The sequence below is a fragment of the Tiliqua scincoides genome, chromosome 2 (assembly GCF_035046505.1).
Source record: "Tiliqua scincoides isolate rTilSci1 chromosome 2, rTilSci1.hap2, whole genome shotgun sequence".
Taxonomy (NCBI): Eukaryota; Metazoa; Chordata; class Lepidosauria; order Squamata; family Scincidae; genus Tiliqua; species Tiliqua scincoides.
The window spans coordinates 108,101,673-108,123,983 of NC_089822.1; the positions used below are offsets into that span (position 1 = coordinate 108,101,673).

The following is a 22,311-nucleotide window of genomic DNA, read 5'->3' on the forward strand; positions in this document are numbered from 1 at the left end:
ACCCTCCTCTTAGGACTGAGAACTGCTCCCTCGTTGCTAATGTTTCGGCATGGACTGAAGACCTTTTTATTTCAAAAAGCTTTAATTGTTGACAGGCTGGCTGGCATTCTTGCTTCTTGCTTTTTATATGAAAATCCACAGGGTTTGTTTGTTTTTAGATTTTTTAATTATTGTAAGTTGTTTTTAATTGTTTTTCATGTTGTATTTTTTAAATTGTTTGTAAGCCGCCTTGTGTGCCCATTGGGCAAAAAGGCGGGGTATAAATTAATAAAATAATAATAATAATAATTAATATTGGATGTACTCCTAAATTACTCATACCCAAGTTATTGTTTGATGGGAGATTGGAATGCAGTTGTGTCACCACAAAGGGACAAAAAAATCTGAGAAAGAGATTAAGATTTCTCAAGGGAAATTACCAAAAACTTTTTTTGATTTGGTAGAAGTTTTAGGGGTTTTAGGGGAAGTTTTAGGGGTAGACATTTAGCGACAAATGAATGGAAATACTAAAGATTATTCAGAAAGACACAGATCATTTTCAAGAATAGATATGTTTTGGGTGATGAAGGACACTGCAGTAAAAACTTCTAAGACAAATTACATCAAAGACTTTTTCAGATGGATTGTCTTCTTAATGACTTATCTTGCATCACAAAGGTCTGCAGGGCTCTTTTTAAATCACTGGAGCAAAGAGACTTTGTTTTTTAAATTGATTTGCTATAGTGTGTTTTTTGCCATCCACATGAGTGCTTGGAACTGAACTCACGTGAATGAGGCTCAACCTGTACATCTTAGAGGAATGTCATGGATTGAGGGAGAGAACTTTGATAGTTGGTTTTTCAGTTGTATTCTTTACTCCAGTAATCTTTATGCCAAGTATTCCCTAGGCCAGTGTTTCTCAGACGGTGGGTTCCCATTCATTTCAATGTTTTATTTCTAATCTATTAGACTTGATGCTGCCGTGGTATATATGACTGCATTTGGGGAAATGTTACAGACCTGTACTTTTAACAAGCAACTATGTATCTTTTTACCAATGATAGTAAATGAGATTTACTCCTGGGTAAGTGTGGGTAGGATTGCAGCCTAGGATTGTTAAAAAATTTTCCTGCTTGATGTCACTTCTGGTCATGACATCACTTCTGGTCATGACAACACTTCTGGTGGGTCCTGACAGATTCTCATTCTAAAAAGTGGGTCATGGTGCTAAATGTGTGGGAACCCTTGCCCTATGCCAGGGGTCTCCAAACCCTGGCCCGGGGGCCAGATGTGGCTCTTGGCCAGACTCTTGTCCCCTGAAAGCCCCTGGCCCACTTTGCCAAACATGACTGGAACTATGCTCTGGTTGCATCTGGAGGGTGTTCTAAGGGCCAGAGAGGTTGAATGAATGAGCCCATTCATTCATTTATTCACACATCTAAGTTCCATCTCTAATTTTTTTATATATAATTTTTTTTCCGGCCCTCAAAACCATGTCAGACATTTGATGCAGCCTTCTGGTCAAAAGTTTTGGAGACCCTTGCTATAGGTATGGCTTCCTATAGGCACAGCACTATAGGTATGGCTTCCTACAGCACAGTCTCTTTTCAAGGAAGGGTGAAGGCTCTGTTCTTGCTAAGATTCAGGCTCTACCTTTGCTGCCTCTGTCTGATAGAGCATCCAGGTCCTTACTACTTTCTACTACAGATGATCCTGGGCAAGCTTTACCCAAGTGACATTTTTAGACAACAGGTTATCCCTTGTTATCCACTGGATAAAAACTTCTGTGGATAAAAACACCAATGGAAAAATAGAAAGACCAACTGCCAGGTTTCTTGCCTCTGCATTGCTCCTAATGGAACAAGGTCGTGTTATGACATCCGCAGGGGTTTGATTATGGAACTCCCTGCTGATACCATAAAATGTGTTAAATAAAAGCAGTAAAAAAAAAATTAAAAAGTGCATTCCTTTACAATTGTGATTTAAAAACAGCTTTTCTTACTGTTGGAGAGAGGCAGTCAGCAATTAGAAATATAAAGGATCCCCAACCTGAAGATTGGAATAATCCCTTGCATGATTATCTCTACAACAGAAAGAAAAGCAGTTTTTTAAAGCTGATTTTAAAGAGTTGCATTTTCTCTTTCTCCAGGGATCAGCACATTCCTTCTCATTTGCAGTGGCCATTCATGTTGAGTCAAATCCATGTATAAAAAGTCAACGTATAGCAAGATTGGACCTGTATAAGTAGTCTGTGTAGGGCTGATTAGATGACCTTGTGCATGGAAATGCAACCTATGGTGTCAACTGAATCCTCTGTTAATAATACTGGTTTCCCTTCCAGCCTACATGAATATATGCATTGAAGCTAGCAAGAAGGATGGTTTTATGTGTTGTTTTTTTAGATTATCATCCGACTCCTTGGTAGTCAGAACTTTGCTTGATAATCTGAGTCCTGTATTCAACACTGTTGGGTTATGAAGGTTGCAAGCTGAATATGTGCCAGAAATTGTTATGCAGTGTGGTGGTATTGTTTTTATATTGTGCCATCTGTGTACTGTACATAGTGCTTTATGTAGTGTGAAAAGACAGGTTCTTGTCCCAAACACACATAATCTAAGAGAGAAAATGGGGGACAGAATATAGATGCAAGAAAGGATTTGGGGAATTTCTAATTACCAAGCTTGTGTGATGCAATACTGTTAAGGAAGCCAGAAATCAACCAAGGGGGGTAAAATGATGCTTAAGGTTCCCTTTCTGCTCTTGGTTTTACTGTTTTAATGGGATTGAATGGGGGAGGGAGAATCCCCTGCCAGTTCTCAACATCTCAGGCAACCATGTGGGGGGGGGGAGAGTTATTTGGCAAAATGTCCCAGAAGAGCACAGAATTCAGTGGCTCTTGTTTAAAATTAAATCATTGACACACCCATGAGCGATCAGATACGATAATCCACTGAATTCCAGTGAGCATGGACTAGGCTGGCAAATTTAACTATTGTATTCAAAATCCAAAAGAGAAAAGGTATTAAAGAGATGGGGAAAGGGTGGTGAGAAATGCCTTTGTTAGACTGGGTGGTCTCCAAGAGCCTTCCAATTAAAGGGAGGAATTTGGAATTTCTAGAGAGGTCACTGTATACTGGAATACAAATCTCTTTATCTGGGAGGGGGGAATGCAGTACTTTCAACTTCAACCTAACTATAATAAAACATTTGAATTGCAGTGTATGGCTTCAGAATATGAAAGTGTGGGTATGGGAAATGATATATTAAGAACCAAAAACTGGGAAATTTTAAAATGAGTGAGTGTATATGAGAAAAGTGAGGCTGGCTATTCCTTGAGGAAGACTCCCATCCAAGTCCTGCAGCCAAAGCATGTGGTCCAAGGCTTGATTATTTCAAAGTAAGCTGCATGGGATTTAATCCCAGGAAGCTATCCATGTTGCATCATTTTATTGCAGGACTCCATTGATTGCACTGAGTATGTGAAAGAGAGCCACCTACAGGCAGGATAGTGGTTTGGGGTGGGGGATTAGATATGCAGAAGTAGATAAATTTGTAAACTAAAAAAAATAAAGTAGCCTGATGTGGACAGTATGCCCTGTGGTCCCCTAGGAGCCATGACATGTTGAGGTGTCATTTGAAAGAAAACAGAATATGGGACAGAGAGAGGGAATTGGCCTACTTGTTCTAGTTGGGGGTTTGGGAGCCGTAACAATTTGTTGTCGGTTCCAGTTGTCATACTCCCTCTGATGTGAGGTCCCCCAAAACATGTGACTTGTCAATTTTGTTTAGAGCCAAGAAGTCATCCCAGGCTGTAGTAATATGGAATGGTCCATCTGCTACAAAGATAATGGGAAATGTAATGCATGCAGTTTTTTTTCCTGAAAAGATGCATCTTGACTTAGAAGAGAGGAAGATGCTGAGTTAGTATGCTTTTATGCCCAGATTCCAAAAATTTTGACTAGTCATGGACTGACAACCCATGACTAGAGGTGTTTGAAATGCTGTTATTTACTCAGAAGCAAGCCCATTGTGTTCAGTAAGACTTAGGCTGTAATCCTATCTTACCGGAAATGAACATGACTCTCCTTCGCGTGGGAGAGAAGTGGCATCTTGTCCCTGTCACCCTGAGCTTTGGAGTTGAGCTCAGAAATGACACCTCTTGCTCCAAACTCAGAAATAGGTCAGGGACTTGTCATACTCTCAAGAGCAGTGTGGATTGCTGAAATTGAGGAGTAACTCTGTCAGCCTTTTCTTTGTGTGACTTAAGATTGGGAGTGTGTATCTGCATAATTGAAAATCTAACATATTGTAGGGGCCCTTCCTGTAGGACCCATTAGCTCTGAGTATGCACTCACCTTATTTAGTTTCTGAAAATGGTTTTGAGCATGAGGTGTCATCATTGGGAAATGGAAGTGCAGTCAGTTGTAGTCAGGGGCTTTCACATACATATACGTATGTGAAAGGTGCCCCACTGTGGCAGCTGCATTTTAATAGTGGCTTAAAGTTGCATGGCAAATTGTCGCCACCTGGAGATTTGTGAATCACTGTGATGGAGAACATGCTTGTGGCAAGGTTGCTTAGATGGAAGGGCACATGGCATATGGAGAAAGAGAGAAGAATCTGTTGTGACAGGCTGGCCTGGCTACAAAATGGATGCATGGCTAATAAAATGGACAAGCAGCTCTAGAATGAAGAGACGTGTAGAAGACTACTTTATGTGCATTCTTCCAATCTATAAAATGAATAAATCTATTTTTACATCATTTCTTATATTGATATGTATAACAAAAGTATATTAGTATGCTTTGTAATAAAATAATTATAATTAAAATATTAGTAATTTTTATAGAGCCTTTTGCATGGCACTCTACAGCAAAGAGACAAACCCTTGTCTCAAGGCCTTACATTCGCCTGTTTTCAACCACTGTGCTGCAGCACATTGGTGTGCTGTGGGAATTTGGGATCATTTATTAATAGGGCCATTGGGGAATATGAAATGAAAAAGGTTGAAAATTGCTGATCTAGTTATTGATAAGGGAGAGATGATCGTGGTGGGGAATATGGAGCTGGGGTAAATAAAGTATATGTTTATGTGGAGTAGGGTGGGCCTTCATGTCCACATCATTAGGGACTGAGAAGGTTTTGAGACTCATTATAAATTATAATTCAGGTAATTCTGTCTTATCCAGGAGTAACATGAGGTTAAGGGATCCATGGATCCCTAAGGATCCATGGATGGATCCATGGATCCATGGATGGGCTTCAGAGGTTTGATGAACCAGGCATAAAAAAATGTGTTATGTCCATTTTTCTGAGGTCTGAAACTCTTCCCTCAGACATCCCTGCTGAGGTTCCAGAGTGATTTGGTCAGAAAGCACCAATGGTAGAATTATGTCATGAATTAATGTATTATGAAATTATACCATGTGAATTCTAAGAATATAGTCTTATAGTGAACTTGAAATAAACTGAAACTCTTACATTTCAATAATAATAATAATAATAATAATAATAATAATAATAATAATAATAATAATAATAATAATAATAAGCACAGCTAGATATAGTTTACTTATATCTGTGTGTATTGTGAACTGGTTTCAGATTGTTCCTCAGCAGTTTTGATACTCACAGAAGTTGCAGTTTCTGCTTCATATCCTTCTGGCCTTTTTAACCCCCAGCAAGGCAGGGCTATAAGACATTTGTTTCCCAGTTTGTAGTACAGTGTCAGTATGTGGCACCCAACCCCACAGAGTCAAAAGCCTCACATATGGCTGTTCTGACCTCCTGCCCTACTCCAACAAAATTGGTTTTGCAGGTGTTGATTTTGTTTCGCATTCTATTCAATAGACCACTAAGATAGCCCTAAGAAAGTTGAAAAGCTTCAATGAGTGCACATTATTGTGGCTCACTTCTTAGGAGCAATCAGCTGTCACAAGTATGCCTACACATCAAAGTTTACATTAACTGCTAGTGTACTTTTGAGGTGCAATTCAAGGTGCTAGTTCTTACCAATATGCATAAACATAATGGATAATATATCCATTATGATATGGTATTCTCCCTTAGACAACTGCAGGAGAAATGCAGGGAACAATGACAGCCACTTTTTATAGCCTTCATAGATCTCACGAAGGCTTTCGACCTGGTCAGCAGAGATGGCCTCTTCAAGATTCTCCTCAAGATCGGATGTCCACCCAGGCTCCTCAGCATCATCAGATCTTTCCACAAGGACATGAAGGGCACTGTTGTCTTCGATGGCTCCACATCAGACCCCTTTGACATCCGAAGTGGAGTGAAGCAGGGCTGTGTTCTTGCGCCAACCTTGTTTGGGATAAACAAGCGCATCGGTAAAGCAGCTACCACATTTTCCAGACTCACAAAGAGAGTCTGGTCCAACAAGAAGCTGACGGAACATACCAAGATCCAGGTCTACAGAGCTTGCATCCTGAGTACACTTCTGTACTGCAGCGAGTCATGGACTCTTCGCTCACAACAGGAGAGGAAAGTGAATGCTTTCCACATGCGCTGCATCTGGCGCATCCTCGGCATCACCTGGCAGGACAAAGTTCCAAACAACACAGTCCTGGAACAAGCTGGAATCCCTAGCATGTATGCACTGATGAAACAGAGACGCCTGCGTTGGCTCGGTCATGTCGTGAGAATGGATGATGGCCGGATCCCAAAGGATCTCCTCTATGGAGAACTTGTGCAGGGAAAGCGCCCTACAGGTAGACCACAGCTGCGATACAAGGACATCTGCAAGAGGGATCTGAAGGCCTTAGGAGTGGACCTCAACAAGTGGGAAACCCTGGCCTCTGAGCGGCCCACTTGGAGGCAGGCTGTGCCACTTGGAGGCAAACTGTGCCTTACCCAGTTTGAAGAGAAACTTGGTCAACAGACTGAGGCAAAGAGGCAAAGAAGGAAGGCCCATAGCCAAGGAGACAGACCAGGGACAGACTGCACTTGCTCCCAGTGTGGAAGGGATTGTCACTCCCGGATTGGCCTTTTCAGCCACAAGGTTTCCAACTACTACTACTACTACTACTACTACTAATAATAATAATAATAAATAATAATAATGGATAAGCATGGAAAATGGTATTTGGTAGTTGAGGATTGTGGTTTTCAGTTAGCATGTGGAAGATAATATTAGTATATAAATGTTGCTTGTTGATACCATGGAAGAAGCAACTGACAGTAATTATAAAGACATACAAAGTGCATAATTAAAAAAACATTGATTCTGTACAAATTAAGGCTGCATTCCTAACCACACTTTCCTGAGAGTAAGCCCCATTGAACAAAATAGAACTTACCTGGTTAGGGTTGTGCCCTAAGTCAACTTCATAAAATGTGTACCTGACTAAAAAGCATAGGTGCTAACCCATAATATTTAAGGGTTTTATGGAAGTATGCCAGGGCATATAACCTGAAAGGAAGAACTAGGAGCCCCCTGAATTATATCTGTAAAGTGCAGGGCATATTTTGAACTGCACAAAATCTTGTTTTAACGTACATTGTGTGAGTTTTATTAAAGGAAATTTAAATAACTTGATAAATACTCATTATACTATAGGACCAGTTGTGTCTGATTGAACCTTAGTTTTGAGACAGGCATACTGATTGCCTGCTACTACTGCAGTGAGCAAGCAAGGTTTCCTCTGTGCTGCGACGAAGTAGCCAACTAATGAAGAATAACTAGAATTGTCTGCAGTTAATTATTTGTGTAGTGAAAAATTGAGTGTATTTTATATGTTCTTTCTGGTCAGTGGCTCTGAGTTAGCTACACTGAGTGGTAGACTAGCAACAAATAGCTTCATTTCATGGGCAAACAAAAAAATGTTCATTTTTCAAAGTGGCATTCTGCTTCTTCCTTGTTTGCTGTGATTATTCTGTCTTTTGTTTTAGACTCTTGTTGCTGGAAATAACCACTAATCTCTATGGGGCACCTCAGTGGTGGTGATTCAAATTATACATCTTAGCGATTGCCTTTTTATATACTATATTTGTAAATTAATTTCAGAGGAGTTTTTCGTCTGTGCTCTTAATTTTGTTAACTCTAGATTCACATCAAGCTATAGATGTGGCCCGACACTGAAGAAATACAGTAATGAGGAATTTCCTAAATATGAGTACGTTGCATGTGATTTTGCAGTGACCTTTCAGTTTAATATTATGCAAAATTTCACAGTGCTTCATAATATTCATTTTAAAGAGCTATTCAAAACAGCATCAAGAGGCTGTTCCTAGCTGAGAACCACACAGACAAGTACAGAGACAAATCTTATTTAACACAGAGGGATAATTTTTTATGGATCATCTTGTAGAATGGTCTTGTAGTGAGTGTAAGTGGAGATTTAGGACTGATTTACTGTTCTGGCAGTACTCAAATCACCTATCTGACAAGTTAGATTAAGCATATTGGACCTCCAGCATATGGAAGAAGTGGTAATCTTCTTGCCAATGTGTAAATATGCTGTCTGAGTTTGTGGCAATACTTAAAAATTTGCTCTGAAATTGAGTGTGTGTGTCTCTCTCTCCCTTTAGCAATGCTTGCTTATAAGCACGTCAGCTGCATTGCGGCAGCACTTGCTTGCACTAATGAAGTGCACTGCAGCAATGGCTGTCTTCTAGTGCTCTTTCCATGAAATTATGGGAGGTGAAGATTGAGAAAGGGACTGGCATAGTGTTCTTCTTTAAGCGTATAGACAGAAAGCCTCAGACACTGTGAATAATAGGTTGCTCAGGCCTTTTATCCCCACTGCAAAGTGAGTTCTGAAATATATTTTGGGTGGGAAGAGAACAGGAGGAACAGAGATAAATTATTCTCCTTAGTTGTGTCAGCAGGAGGCAGTTGTGGCATCTCCTCTTGTCTACAGATTTGTGTATGTTGCTAGGATACGGAGGGGGGCTGTACAGCTTCCCAGACTCTCCCTGTGTCTTTAGGAGGTAACAGACTTTACAGGAGTTCACAGTTCAGCTTACCAAAAATATTTTGTAGTATTTAATTTACGACTTATGAAAAATGTAATTCTTTGCCCTGCCCTTACCCATTCATCACCCCCCCCCCCACTTCTCCAGACCTTGATGTTTGTAAACAAGCTAAGGATCCAGATTTTTGAATGCTCAGATTCTGTGCTTGGTTTATTAATTAAGAATTGGTCCACTCTCTGGTCAGTTAACAAACACATTGAGAAAATTCTCTTCATGTGTTCTGGAATTTGTCATTGATCTCTCACTGTTAGGTCTTACAAATCAGTTGCCTATTGGTATGTGTCAGGTGGGGTGCTGGAGCACCATCTTTTTAGCAGTTAATGAGCCTCTCAATGAGATAAAAAGCAAGCACTCTTCTATTTCTGAAATTGTTTTTAATTTTCTTACCCTTTCCTAAATTCCAACAAACCTAAGAGAGATTCTTCACAGGAAAGAGAAGCAGAATGCCTTGCATGGCACCACTGCTCTGTCTTCTTGCGTCCCCCCCATGACTGGAGAAAGAGTTGCTTGCGGTATTGCAGAATGCCAAGTCAGCCACAATTCACAGTATTTTTCTTCCTTAAAGAACACACTTCTGTCAAAGTCCAAGCAGCTTTCTTTCTTTCTGCTCCCTCTTTCCTGCGTTAGGTAACAGGCTAGCCCCAGTTCAAAATGACAGACTGACTTCTTTTCCTTCCCCAGGGAAGGAGAGGAGCAAGTTGACAAAGCATTGGGGGGACAGGGCTTTCCCATCCTCCTGGCAGGTATAGAATGTCAGCAAGCAGGAACTAGATCCCTTAGGTTCTACCTTAATTATATTCGGGACCCATAGTCTATATTTCCTACCTCTTTTCTCATGCTGCTGCCACCAGTGCAGTTCCTCCTGTCCAGGTGACCAGATGTCATAATGGCAAGAGGACAAGGCACTCCAAAATGTAGGACTTTCAAGAAAAGTTTAGGACATGATAAAATAAAAGCTAAAAACACCCATATATTGATTTCATATATTTTAAAACTATTACTTATTATAGTTTTGATTTAAATTTAAATTTAAAGCTACATATAATTCATTACACGTAATGCATTAATTACATAAATTACACTGTCCGTGTAATGTTTTTCAACCAAATCAGACTATGCTATCAACATGCCAACTTATTGTAGTTTAATAGAGAACTAATTGTTGAATCAGAGTTTGGGCTAATCAGGAATTTTCTCTACTCAACTGTATTTTTTCTGACAAACTTATCTTTTTTAAAATTTATTTAAATTGATTTAATTCCTTTTCTTTTTCAGGTTTTTCAACAAAAGAACCAGTACTTTTAGGTGTATCAGAAAATTAGCCAGGTTCTAACAAGTTATTCATCACTTGATCCATCAAGTTCACAGATTTCTAAGTACAGCTATTTCTTTTATTTATATGTATTTTTTAGAGTTACAATCAGTTCGCTACTGATTTCAGTTAGTAAATCATTGAGACTATGGGGAAAATGGGGTTAGGGGTAAGAGAGCCTGCAAGACTGCAGTTCAGTAGGACTCTTCCCCCAATGATTTCCTGCCCTCTCAGCACCTTATTACCTCTTTGCAGAACCTAGGCATCATTTTTAAACTATGATCCTATTTTCCCTTTTCTGGTTGTGTGTATCTTTTCCTCCACTTTTTTCTAAACTAAAATGCCTCAAATGCTTTCCTTGTAGGAAGGTGCCATCCAGTAGCCAGGAGCGCAGGGCAATGCCTGGTAAAACTTTGCAAGATTAGATAAGCAATCTTTTGAATGTGTAGCTATTCTCCCCCTGCCAGGACCAGTTCTCCCAGCTGGTTGAAAGCTGTCTTATCTGAGATTTAATTAGATTCTTCCTGGGTTTGACTGACTCACAAACACATCCTTGATAGCCTGTCTCAGAGTAGCATTCTGCAGGGCTTTGCACATTCACCACTCCCCCATCCACTTGCCCCTGGGATGCCTCTGCTCACTTCCTCAATGCATCTGAAATCTTTGGGTAATTCAAAAACTGAAATTTGTGAACCAGTAAAACTAGTGAGTACTTAGACTGGAATGAACGCAAGAAGTAAAGATGTACTTCTTTAAAGATATGGGCTCGCCTATGCACTGGCCTACCTGGAGGGGGGCAAGCGGGGCAAAAGCTCCGTGCGCCGACCCTCCAGGGGCAGTGCCTCAAACCTCACCTGCCCCACCGCCCATCCACCTTTTTCTTTAAAGGGAGAGAAGCCAGAAGCTCCACCGGCTTCTGTCCCTTTAAAAAAAAATGCCTCCTCCTAACGGAGGAGGGGTGCCCAGGGTCACTGTGGAGAGACAGCAAGAAGCTGCCTCTCCGCCAGCGACTCAGCACTGGACTGGGCTGCCCCCGCACCCTCCTCCTTTATAGGAGGAGAGGAAAGGGGCACCCTAGAGAAGCAGCACAACAAGAGTCATGACTTTGTGTTGCCTGCAGAGCCGCTCACAGGGAAAAGAAGCTTGGAGGACTTTAACGCTCTTCTCCTGGACGAACAGACATTTGGCTGAAAAAGAGGACAGGTCTGGGAAATTCTGGATGTCTGGTCACCCTGCTTCTATTTTCTTTTCAGTTATTCACATTGACAATGCAGACATGTTGGAGATGGATTGACTTGGCCTACAAGTCCTTGGAGAACATTTCCCCACTTAGAACTGCAACTCACTCACACTGGGGGCTGCCACTTTGGCAGCTTTCACTGGTAGCTCTTCGGGAAAAATATTGCTCTTGGGCTTCTGTCCATACACTTGCCAAGCATTACAAGAGTGATTCTTTCTTTTATGCGAGGTGGCCTTTGGCAGGATGGTCCTACAGAAGGTATTGTAGTCAGGGAAGCATTGCATCACCTGGATCCCACCCTGAATGTTTCTGCTTTGTTAAATCCCTAGGAGGAAGGAATGTCCCCCTTCCTCTGAGCAAGAGAATGGGAATTTCTTACATATAAATTCCTGTTCTAAGAAGAGGAAGGTGGTGATTCCACCTATCACCTAACCCAGGTTCAGAGCCTCCTCCTGGAGGATGAGCTATACCTTGGCTGTCTCTGTAGGATGTTCTTGATGTGGTTTGATGTTGGTCTTAAGGTTTGATGATGTTCTATACTCTGGTTCCATATCTTTCTTTAACCAGGAAGTTGTGTAATCTAGCTAGTACAGGAGATTTTCTATTTTCAGTCTGGGAGGTTGGATTCCCCTCCAGTCCAGAGGTGTCAAAACAGCTTGCTGGCTCTGCCTCCAACAATGTGAAAAAGGCAGTAGTGGGATTCAGCCGGTTCGCGCCTATTCTGTAGAACCGTTTCTTATTGTAGGTCTTGGTTCTGCGAACCGTTTGTTAAACAGCGCCGGCTGCGCTGCTCACAGGGGCTGGAGCGGCCACCGGCAGCTGCGCACCATGTGGCCTCGTGCCGCAGCTGAGCGCCTGGCGCCGGGGAGCTCGCGCCTTGACAGGTCCCTGTGAGAGCCTCGCTGCACCTGCCCACGGCGCAGGCTCCGGAGCACCTCTCAAGCCCCGCCCGCCAGCCTGTAGGGCTGTTGGCGGGCGCCAGCACTGCAGCGCGGGATTGCCCCTGGCTTGAGCTGGACGGGACACACACACACACACACACACACAACATACAGCGTGGCTGCTCCTGCGCCCCCTCCGAAGCGCCACCCTCTCCATTCGCTCTCCAGCCTGCTGCTCCGGCAGCCACTCACCCTGGGCAGAGGTGGGTCTCTCGGCTCCCCCTGGGCTGGGGCAGCCCCGGGGGATGCTGCGCCCCCGGCCCACTCTGCCCCGCGCCACCCAAGGCTGCTGCCGCGCGCCCCTGCGCCTCCCACGCTGTACTCCTCGCAGAGGCGCCTGCAGCCTGCGCGGGGTCCGGCTGGAGGCAGCCACGGCTCCCCCCACGCCAGAGGGACCCCCGCGAGCAGCTGTGTCTGGGTCCCAGTGGTGGGAGGGAGGCAGGCAGGCTGACTGGCCTGCCGGCTGGCGGAGGTGGGCAAAGGAAGTGGCTCTGGGGACTGGGGGCGCCTGGGGGGGCTGCTGAGGGGGGGAGGGCTGGGAGCGGGAGAGGCAAACTTCCCACCAGTGCATCTTCTCAGGCTTCTTCCCAGGGAGAAGTGAGAGCCCTAGCTTAGGCATACCTACTCAGAAGTAAGCCCCCTTATAGTCAGTGGGGCTTACTCCCAGGTAAGTGTAGACAGGATTGCAGCCTGAGATGCACACCATCGGGGTCAGCACGCACACAGCTGCCCAGGGGAGGATGCTATGGGGTGGAAAGCCCCATTGAGCAGAATGGGACTGACTTCTGAGGAGACTCGCATAGGCTGGGGCTGTGAGGCTACCAATCCTGTCCACACTTCCCTGGGAGTAAGCCCCATTGAGTAGAATGGGACTGACTTCTGAAACCCTCTGGCGAAGGGGAGCCCTGCCTGCTCCCTCAGGGGACTGCAGCTTCCCCCACTCTGCTCTGCTTTGCGTTGCCCGCCTAGCCGGCTCCTCTCCTAGGAGAAGGAGGAGGGGAAGCCATGGCAGTTGGGAAGGGCGGGCGCCTCACACGGCGCCTCACACGGGCAGCCGCCTTCCTCCTCCTCACTAGGGCAATGCGCTGAGGAGAGGAGCAGAGTCCCTACTTGTTGCTACTTCTTCTGCAGTAGGCAGGTAGCAGCACCCCGCAGGCTCCTCTTGGGCTTCCTCCCCCACCCCTGCTCCTGTCAGCTCTTGGGGTGGGCTCCATTAGTCCCATTTAAGCCCCCCCCATTGATTTGCAGAAGGGCTGAGCAGTGGGAGGGAGACTGCTTCTTGTGCCTCACTCTAGGTGACTGACCCACACACACACACCACCCAGTCCTGTTACTATTGCAGGCATCTTCCTTCTCCAGCAATAGCTGTGGGGGAGAGTTTTGTTAATGAAATGCAGAAGGGGATTGGCTCCTTTGAGCATCCTTGAATTATACTCAGAGTTGCCTCAGGGTGTTAATTATATTTTTATGCATCTGGTGGTAGGCACAGTATTTTTCCTCATTTTTTAAAATCTGGGGTGTCCCTTAATCTATGGTTAAAGGGGCATTTGTATTCTGATTTTAACTATATAGACAACATGTGAAGCAAACTCGGATTAACCATGTGAGTAGCGTCGTGCCTCTTTACAGCATAATAACTTATACAGATGAAGTTGGTTTCATCTCACAGAGTCCTCAGGAGTTCGGTTCATGCTAATTGGAGGAGAATGTTTTGAGTAGTTACACCATTTCTGCCCAGTGTTTACAGTGTTGACCAATCCCAGGATGCCCAGGGTGAGGGGCACACTGGGAAATGTAGTCCTTGGGGTGAGGTTGCACATGGAGAGAGCTCCATGATAAGATGCAGCACCTCCACAGCTACCCAGCCAGCCTTCTCTCCCACCTCCCCCCACCATGTTTCACACTGCCCCACCCACCTCACCTCACAATGCCCCACCCACCTCTTTCTCAGGCTCGGAAAAGCAGCAAATCAGGAGGCAGCACCTGCAGCTGAGCAGGGCAGCTGTGGCTACCTCTCTCTCCCCAGATGCCTCAGGACACCCCTGTCGGCTAGCCATGCCTCCCTAGGGAGGTGGGACACCCAGATTGAATACTTCAGCTTTATATGATTATCGCCTCCCCTACTATCCCAGGAGAAAAGGAATTTTTTTGTAAATTACTATTTTTCAGGTGGCAAGGTTTAGTTCTGAGATCTTGATAGGTTACAAAGTGCAGAAGAACTCATTGGCTGTCCTCGTTGACAGAGAGTAAAAGGCAATTTCTGGGAGCTGAAACTTTCTGAATAAAACTGCATTACATTAAACCAGGGGTGGTCAATTCATGGCATGTGTGCTGTTAGTGGCACACGAGTGCTTTCTAAATGGCATGCATAGCAGAGCTAAGCTCCCCCCATTGGCGACCTGGGCAAAGCCTCCATGCCCTTCCCCATCTGAAGGCTGCCACCGAGCCAGAGCTAACGCAGGCTACTCAGCTGCTCATTGGCTATGTGCAAGACATGCTGGGGCACTACCTTCCTGAACTGGCATTTGGCGCAGGCAATCAGTGGCCAATTGACCTGCACTATCCCTGGTTTGGTGGTGGCCTTTGCACTGAGCCAGTCTGAGTGCAGAGACTTCATCCAGGTCACTGCCAGGGCATTTGTTATGGCAGGACAGGATGAAGCACAGCAGGCACAACCACAACCACAGCCAAGTTGGACCAGGCTCCGCCCCCTCTAAATAGCATGGGATAGCGAGAACACCAGCCCAAAGCCACTAGGAGAGACACTGCTGGGGTGAGGCGGGCCAATTACACTCCCCCTGCTAAATCAAAGAGGAACACCCACTTGAAAAAGTACCTCTTACCCAGTTAGCAGGGGCTGACATACTGCACTGTATGAATGGTGAGTAAATAGTATGTAAATATGGCTGTCATATAATTGGAAGATGGCTTAGCTACCAAACCTAGCTCTGTTCTTTGCTTTGCTGTTCATATCTGATTCTTAGATTTTGGTCAGATTCCTTACCATCTTTTTCTATTTGCTGCAGGTCTCCGGGTCAATGGGGAGCTCATCACTGCGTATCCACAGGTAGTGGTAGTTCGTGTGCCAACACCATGGGTTCAGAGTGACAGTGACATTACGGTTCTTCGTCATCTGGAGAAGATGGGTTGTCGGTTAATGAACCGCCCTCAAGCCATACTTAATTGTGTCAACAAGTTCTGGACTTTCCAGGAACTGGCTGGTCATGGTATACCTCTTCCAGACACGTTCTCCTACGGTAAGTCACAGGCTGAAATAATGTTGTTATTCATAGTGAGTGTACATCTGCAGCCAGTGAGATGTCACCTAAAATGTTGAAAGATTTTAGGAAAATGCTACCTGAATGAATGAAATCATAATTAAGATAAGAATCTCCAACTCAGCTAGTGAGATTCCAGAAGAGTAACCGTATCAGTCTGTTGATTTAAAAAACTTAAGGGATGGATAAAATACCCCCTTTCTCTCACACCATTCCATGAGTTCGGAAGCTTAGTATCTGGTGGCTACTAGCTGTATATTCTTGTAATGGGGACCACAATTCTACATTTTCTGTTTGACAAAAATATAGCTAAACAGATAAGAACATAAGAACAGCCCCACTGGATCAGGCCATAGGCCCATCTAGTCCAGCTTCCTGTATCTCACAGCGGCCCACCATAGCTGTCAGAATCCCCATATGTTGCATCATCTTGTATGGCAAGATGAGGCACTGGTCTGTCAGTAGTGGTAAATTATGTAGATCCTCTTCTTTTATTATCTTGGCCCTCAGCATCACAGCTACTGCTTTTCTAGGTCTGAGAAAATAAAAGAGAGGTAATACTCAGGAGAATTGGATTCTTAAATTCACCCATATATGGAGGGATAGAAATTATTTCTTAAGTATATATAAGCACTTTCTTGATGTATGTATAAGGAGCTGGGCTCGCCTCTGCCTCAAGTACCATATGATTACATGTGGTCCTGCCAACAAAAGCAGAATCTGCTGAAATGCACATATTTCTATGAGCAGCTAGAGTGCAGAGCTGCACTATAAACTTTTACTCAGGCTTTCAGTGCTTTCAGTGCCTGTTCCTCTACTCCCTTTACTATCCTGTTGATAGTATCCTCTATCCCATTTACTATCCTGTTGATACTTAAAATACTTTGATTCCTCAACTCTGATCGTACAGAGGAATGGAAGCACTAACTGAAGAGCATGAGGCAACTTGAGTTATGTCTCCCTTTTTTTTTGAGTGGCTTTTCTGATGTGGCCATTGTTTTTTGAGGGCAGCTACTAAAACAAGGTACTACTTTTCACCTACTAAACATTCAAGTTCTGGCTTAGAAAGAAGACTGATGTCTCTGTTTCCTCTGAATCCTCAATAAAAAAGGGAAATAGGAGAAGGCAGTATAACATAGCATTAAAATTTTGGGAATTGATTTAGCTTCTACCTAGAAGTTTAGAATTCATGATAAGGAAGTGATGTACTTTATATTTTAAGTCAGAGAGAAAACTGAGTAACAGTTACCTGACAATCAAGGGCTCGGGTGACATTTTGTACTTAAATATCAGCATGACATACTTGGGCAGCTGCCATGAATCATCATCTCAGTGAACCCATTGCTGATGCCTATCCTGGCTCCCTTAGGAGAATTGGAACCAGCTAGCCCAGCTGGGTGGGTCTCCCTCCCTTGCCATGGTGGCAGATAACAGGTTTATTTCATCCTTGTCTGTTACAAAGCCCCATGTAAGAACATAAGAAGAGCCCCTCTAGATCAGGCCAAGGGCCCATCTAGTCCAACTTCCTGTATCAGACAGTGGCCCACCAAATGCCCAAGGGAGCACACAAGACAACAGACACAACCTATGTCCTGGTGCCCTCCCCTTCAACTGGCAATCAGAGGCAGCCTACCTCTACCTTGCACATACCTACCGTGATTTGTTCACCCATAGTGAACTTTTCCTCCAGAAATTTGTTCAATCCACTCTTAAAGGTATCCAGGCAAGATGCCATCACTACATCCTGTGGCAAGGAGTTCCACAAACTAATTAACATGCTGGGTGAAAAAATATTTTCTTCTGTCCATCCTAACAGCCCCAACACTCAACTTTTGTGGATGTCCCCTGGTTCTGGTATTATGTGAGAGGGAAAAGAGCATCTCTCTATCCACTCTGTCCATTCCCTGCATGATTTTGTATGTCTCAATCATGTCCCTCTCAGGTGCCTCTTTTCCAGACTGAAGATGCCCAGACATTGTAGCCTTTCCTCATAGGGAAGGTGCCCCAGCCCAGTAATCATTTTGGTTGCTCTTTTCTGCACTTTTTCCATCTCCACTATATCCTTTTTGAGATGCGGCAACCAGAACTGGACACAATACTCCAGGTGTGGCCTTACCATCAATTTGTACAACGGCATTACAATATTAGCTGTCTTATTCTCAATGCATTTCCTAATTATCCCAAGCATGGAATTAGCCCTCTTCAATGCCACTGTACATTAGGTTGACACTTTCATCAAGCTGTCCACCAGCACCCCAAGATCTCTTTCCTGATCTGTCTCAGACAGCTCAAAACCCATTAGCCTATATGTGAAGTTTTGATTCTTTGCCCCAATGTGCATGACTTTACACTTACTTACATTGAAACGCATCTACCATTTTGCTGCCCAGTATCCCAGTTTGGAGAGATCCTTCTGGAGCTCTTCAAAATCTCTTCTGGTCTTCACCCCTCAGAAGCACTGCATGTAGCGCTACAGGATGGGGAAAGGGGAGAAGCATGGTTTGCAGCAGCCATCTACACCAAAAACAGTGTTTTTGGCCCATCAAGACTGGAAAAAAACTGCATCCATCATGGACATCCAAGTAAGAGGGGGCCACAAGAGGTCAAAATGGCAATCCTGCTCAAATATGGAGCCATCCCCAAGTATTACTGTACAAAACACTTGAACTTTGCATCTGCATGTACAGATCTGTAATGCATATGTTGTATTTGGTTATCAACACATAAGTGCAAAACGTCAAGTGAAAAACAGTCCTCAGTCAACTAAGCTTCCAGAGATTTTAAATAATCAGATACCACTGGTGACACCAGGTTGCTGGTAGCCCTTTGGCAAAGTACTATACCCACCGCAATACCCTGATTATATTTTAGGCTCTAACATTGCCACTGCTATTGATGGTTCAGGACTTGGCCCAGTCAGGTGCAGTGTTCCCTCTAAGCTGCATGGCCATGCAGCTCATAACCAAGCTCAGAGCTTGGCTTTCCTGGAAGTCCGGTCATGAGATACGAGATCTGGTGAGTTGCAGTTCCCCATTGGCTTACCCTTTACTACACCAACTCTGTCATTAGCATAATATTTTTCAGGTCTTGGGAACATGCCCATTGTCTGGAGGCATTCAAGATATGGCATACATTGACGACTCCTCTTCTGTGCCACATTACACCCCAATCTCTTCTCAATCTCCGTTTTGGGCTTCACCACCACAGTTGGCCCATTATCTGAGTTAACACCAGTTCAGTTGCACCCACGTCCAGGGCCCCTCTGTCAGTGAGCAAACTTCTGCACCAATGGGGCTGTTGTCGCACCTGTGTTTGTGGGCATATGCTAGCTTATGTTTATAGGATTGAACTGTAAATCTAATCTTGTTAGTCTGGTACCAGTGCTGGGTGAAAGAAATACAAAACTGAAATATTTGTTACCCCAGAGGTTTAGCCTAATCATTTACAACATTCACTTTGTACTGGGATTAACAGTTAAATGAAGAACACTCTTTAAAGTTGTTTGCCATGAAAGTTGTATAGAATTTAGGTTTGTATTTCTATGTACAAGCGTTGCCATTTAAAGATCGCAGTGAACACAGGATAGTTTCATATGCACTACTAGTTCCTTGGAAACTGAGAAAGGAAAAGTTTAACACTACAACAGTATAAAATGGGATAATTTCATATTAGATATGAATATTACTCATATCAGTCATTATATTGCAATTTTGGAATGTGCTATTGCAGAGAAGAGGCAAGAGGATATCCTGAGATTCTTCACTGGCAACATGTAGCTATTATTTTTCTTACCAGGAGGTCATGAAAATTTTGCCAAAATGATTGATGAGGCAGAAGTGCTGGAGTTCCCCATGGTTGTGAAGAACACACGTGGTCACAGAGGTGGGTGCAAATAGCTATGGAGTTTTTAATGAGAATTGTGTTGTGTCCAATGTCTTCTCAATGCTTCTGAGTGTAAAATAGCCTGAAAAAAAGGGGACTAGCTACATTCAATTTTAGGAAGGAAAAAAAATACATTGTTACAGTGTTTGGAATATTAAACCTTTGTCTCATAATGAACTGATTTGCTTCCTCAAGAAATTGGTATGCATTCATCAACATATATATGACCAAGTTTGTTTAGTTAATCACAAAAAGTACATAACTATATTTTTATTTGCATAGAATCATTACAGGTTGAGTCTCGGTATACATGAGGGTTCAGTTCCCAGCACCCACGTGGATACCAAAAATCACATTGAAGGAAATCCATTTAAAAAACAATGTCCCTTTGCTCAGTGATTTAAAAACAGCCTTGCTGACGTTTGTAATGCACAGGTCAGGCAGGCATGCTTCTCTGTCTCTAGATCAGGGGTGTCCAAACTTTTCGACAGGAGGGCCACATCATCTCTCTGACACTGTGTCGGGGGCTGGAGAAAAAATTAATTTGCATTTAAAATTTGAATAAATGTACATAAATGTACATAAATGATTATATTAGGGATGGAATTTATATGAATGAATGATGGTCTCACAATAGCTCAAGGCCTATTAAAGGCCTTGCACAAAGCAAGGCTGGCCTTTCCTTCACTGCTGGTGCTGCATTATAGACATGAAACAGCAAGCAGTGGAGGGAGCCCTTGGCCAGCAGCTCATGTGAGAGGTCAAACAGTCGCCCTCACGGTGAGAGCAGTTGTATCATGAAAAAATGCAGATAATCAATTTCATTCTTTCATGTGCTCAGAGGGAAGGGAAGGGTTGCTTGCCTCAGAGTGAAGCTGTTCTAAGAGAATGATTGATGGATTGTCTGTCAGCTGGCCTCTCCCGCATGAACAAGGCTATTGTTAAATGCCTTTTTTCCTTTAAACTGAAGGCCCTTCACATTGCATTGAGATAAAACCGCAGATGAAAAATCCATGGATAATTAGGTTATACCTGTCCTTTGGCCTATGGCCTTCTGGTAGAAAGCAAAGCAGAATAATATCTTATGTTTTCCCTTTTCCAAATCTCACAAAATTGAACCATACTTACTATCTTATTAATAGTATCTTATTAAAACCTATTTAATATTAGATGTTTCCTAATTATTCCTCAATTGGTCACAACTGTTCTAGCAACTAGGAAAAGATTCTCTCTTATTTCTACTACTAGTTCTGGGTAGCATCTGCATTGGCATTTGTGGAAAGAGTTTTAACAGTGGTGGTATTCTGCAGTGTTCAACCACGAGTGGAAGAACCAATCTGAACTAGAGTAGCATTTCCACTAGCAGATAATGTCTGCGGATGCTCCCCTCTATTTATTCCCCTCCTCCTTTGAATTATCCTGAAAAATTGATCAAGGATCAGTAGCACAGAGTAAGTTGCAATTTCTTCCTCCTCCATAAATGTGAATGAAACATCAAAAATGCCACATCCTCTTTGACTTTTGATTTCAAGGCTGTCATACAAGCAAGGGCATATTAAGGTCTCATTGTATAGAGGTCTACCAACTTCAATGTAACATTGGCATAATGTAGTTGGGATGTTATTCGCTCCAAGGGCTAAATTGGAAAAGCAAACATCATACCACAGACAATATGATTACACCAGCAGACTCTCTCACAGTACCTATGGCAACACTGCTGATACCGAACAATCATGATACATTGCATTGCAGCAATGCACTCCCTCCACTGCTTGCATGCATTGCATGCATGGTTACTATGGTGCCCACATAGTAACCATGCATGAAAGAACCAGTCATTATTATTATTATTATTATTATTATTATTATTATTATTATTATGAATATTTATATACTGCTTTTCGACAAATAAGTTCACAAAACATTTTACAAAAGAGAATCAGGTAACTAAATGGCTTCCTGTCCCCAAAAAGACAATCTTTTAAGTCATCAGAAACAGCCACTAGAAAAGGCATTGCTCTGCAGTGAAATGGGACAGTTGCTCTCCCATTGCTAAATATTAGAGGGGCACCACTTACAAAAATGCCTCTTTGCCCTGACAGTGTGTCCCTACCAAATCTGGTAGGGGTACAGAGCTTTCTGATAATCTGGAAGAATACAGAAAAAGAAATGAACAAATAATAGCCCCACAGAAGAACCACTTGATCCACATTAGTCACTGCCGCTGGTGTTTCTGTTGGCCCCACTTATAGTCTGCAACATGCTGGAAGTGGGGAATGTCTTTGTAATTTTTGGTTGGGTTTTTTGTTTGTACTTGAAGCAGTGTTAGCTTCACTGTAATGATATAATTATTTTCTTAATCATGGTTGTTAGTATCCTCATACTGTAAGATTGTAAAGAATATAAATGTTGATGATTATTCATGTTTCTCATCATATTTTTTCTAAATATGCTTATGTTTGTTTAAATAAATTTAGCACTTTAATGGTGGAATGAAGAATTTGTATTATATTGATACCAGGGATATTGTATATGGCAGTAATTGTTTAAATTGTTTTTGTATGTTTCCATTGTTGCATTATTATAATTGACTTAGCTGGGCCTGATTTATTTTTGGAGCCCATTGATTTTAATCATATAGATGCATATACAGCACCGTGGGGTCTCCCTCATCTTTGGACT

General features: G+C 43.0%; 1 protein-coding gene across 7 annotated transcripts in view; it reads left to right on the forward strand.

Annotated features, from left to right (window-relative positions):
• The window catches only part of RIMKLB (ribosomal modification protein rimK like family member B), a 66,681-nt gene that overhangs the window by 26,717 nt on the left and 17,653 nt on the right, over positions 1 to 22,311 (forward strand). For all 7 annotated transcript variants that reach the window (XM_066614440.1, XM_066614439.1, XM_066614438.1 and 4 more), the window contains 2 exons: positions 15,496 to 15,726; positions 19,543 to 19,629. In XM_066614440.1, the coding sequence (XP_066470537.1) occupies positions 15,496 to 15,726; positions 19,543 to 19,629 (318 nt within the window). The remainder of the gene's footprint in view (positions 1 to 15,495; positions 15,727 to 19,542; positions 19,630 to 22,311) is intronic.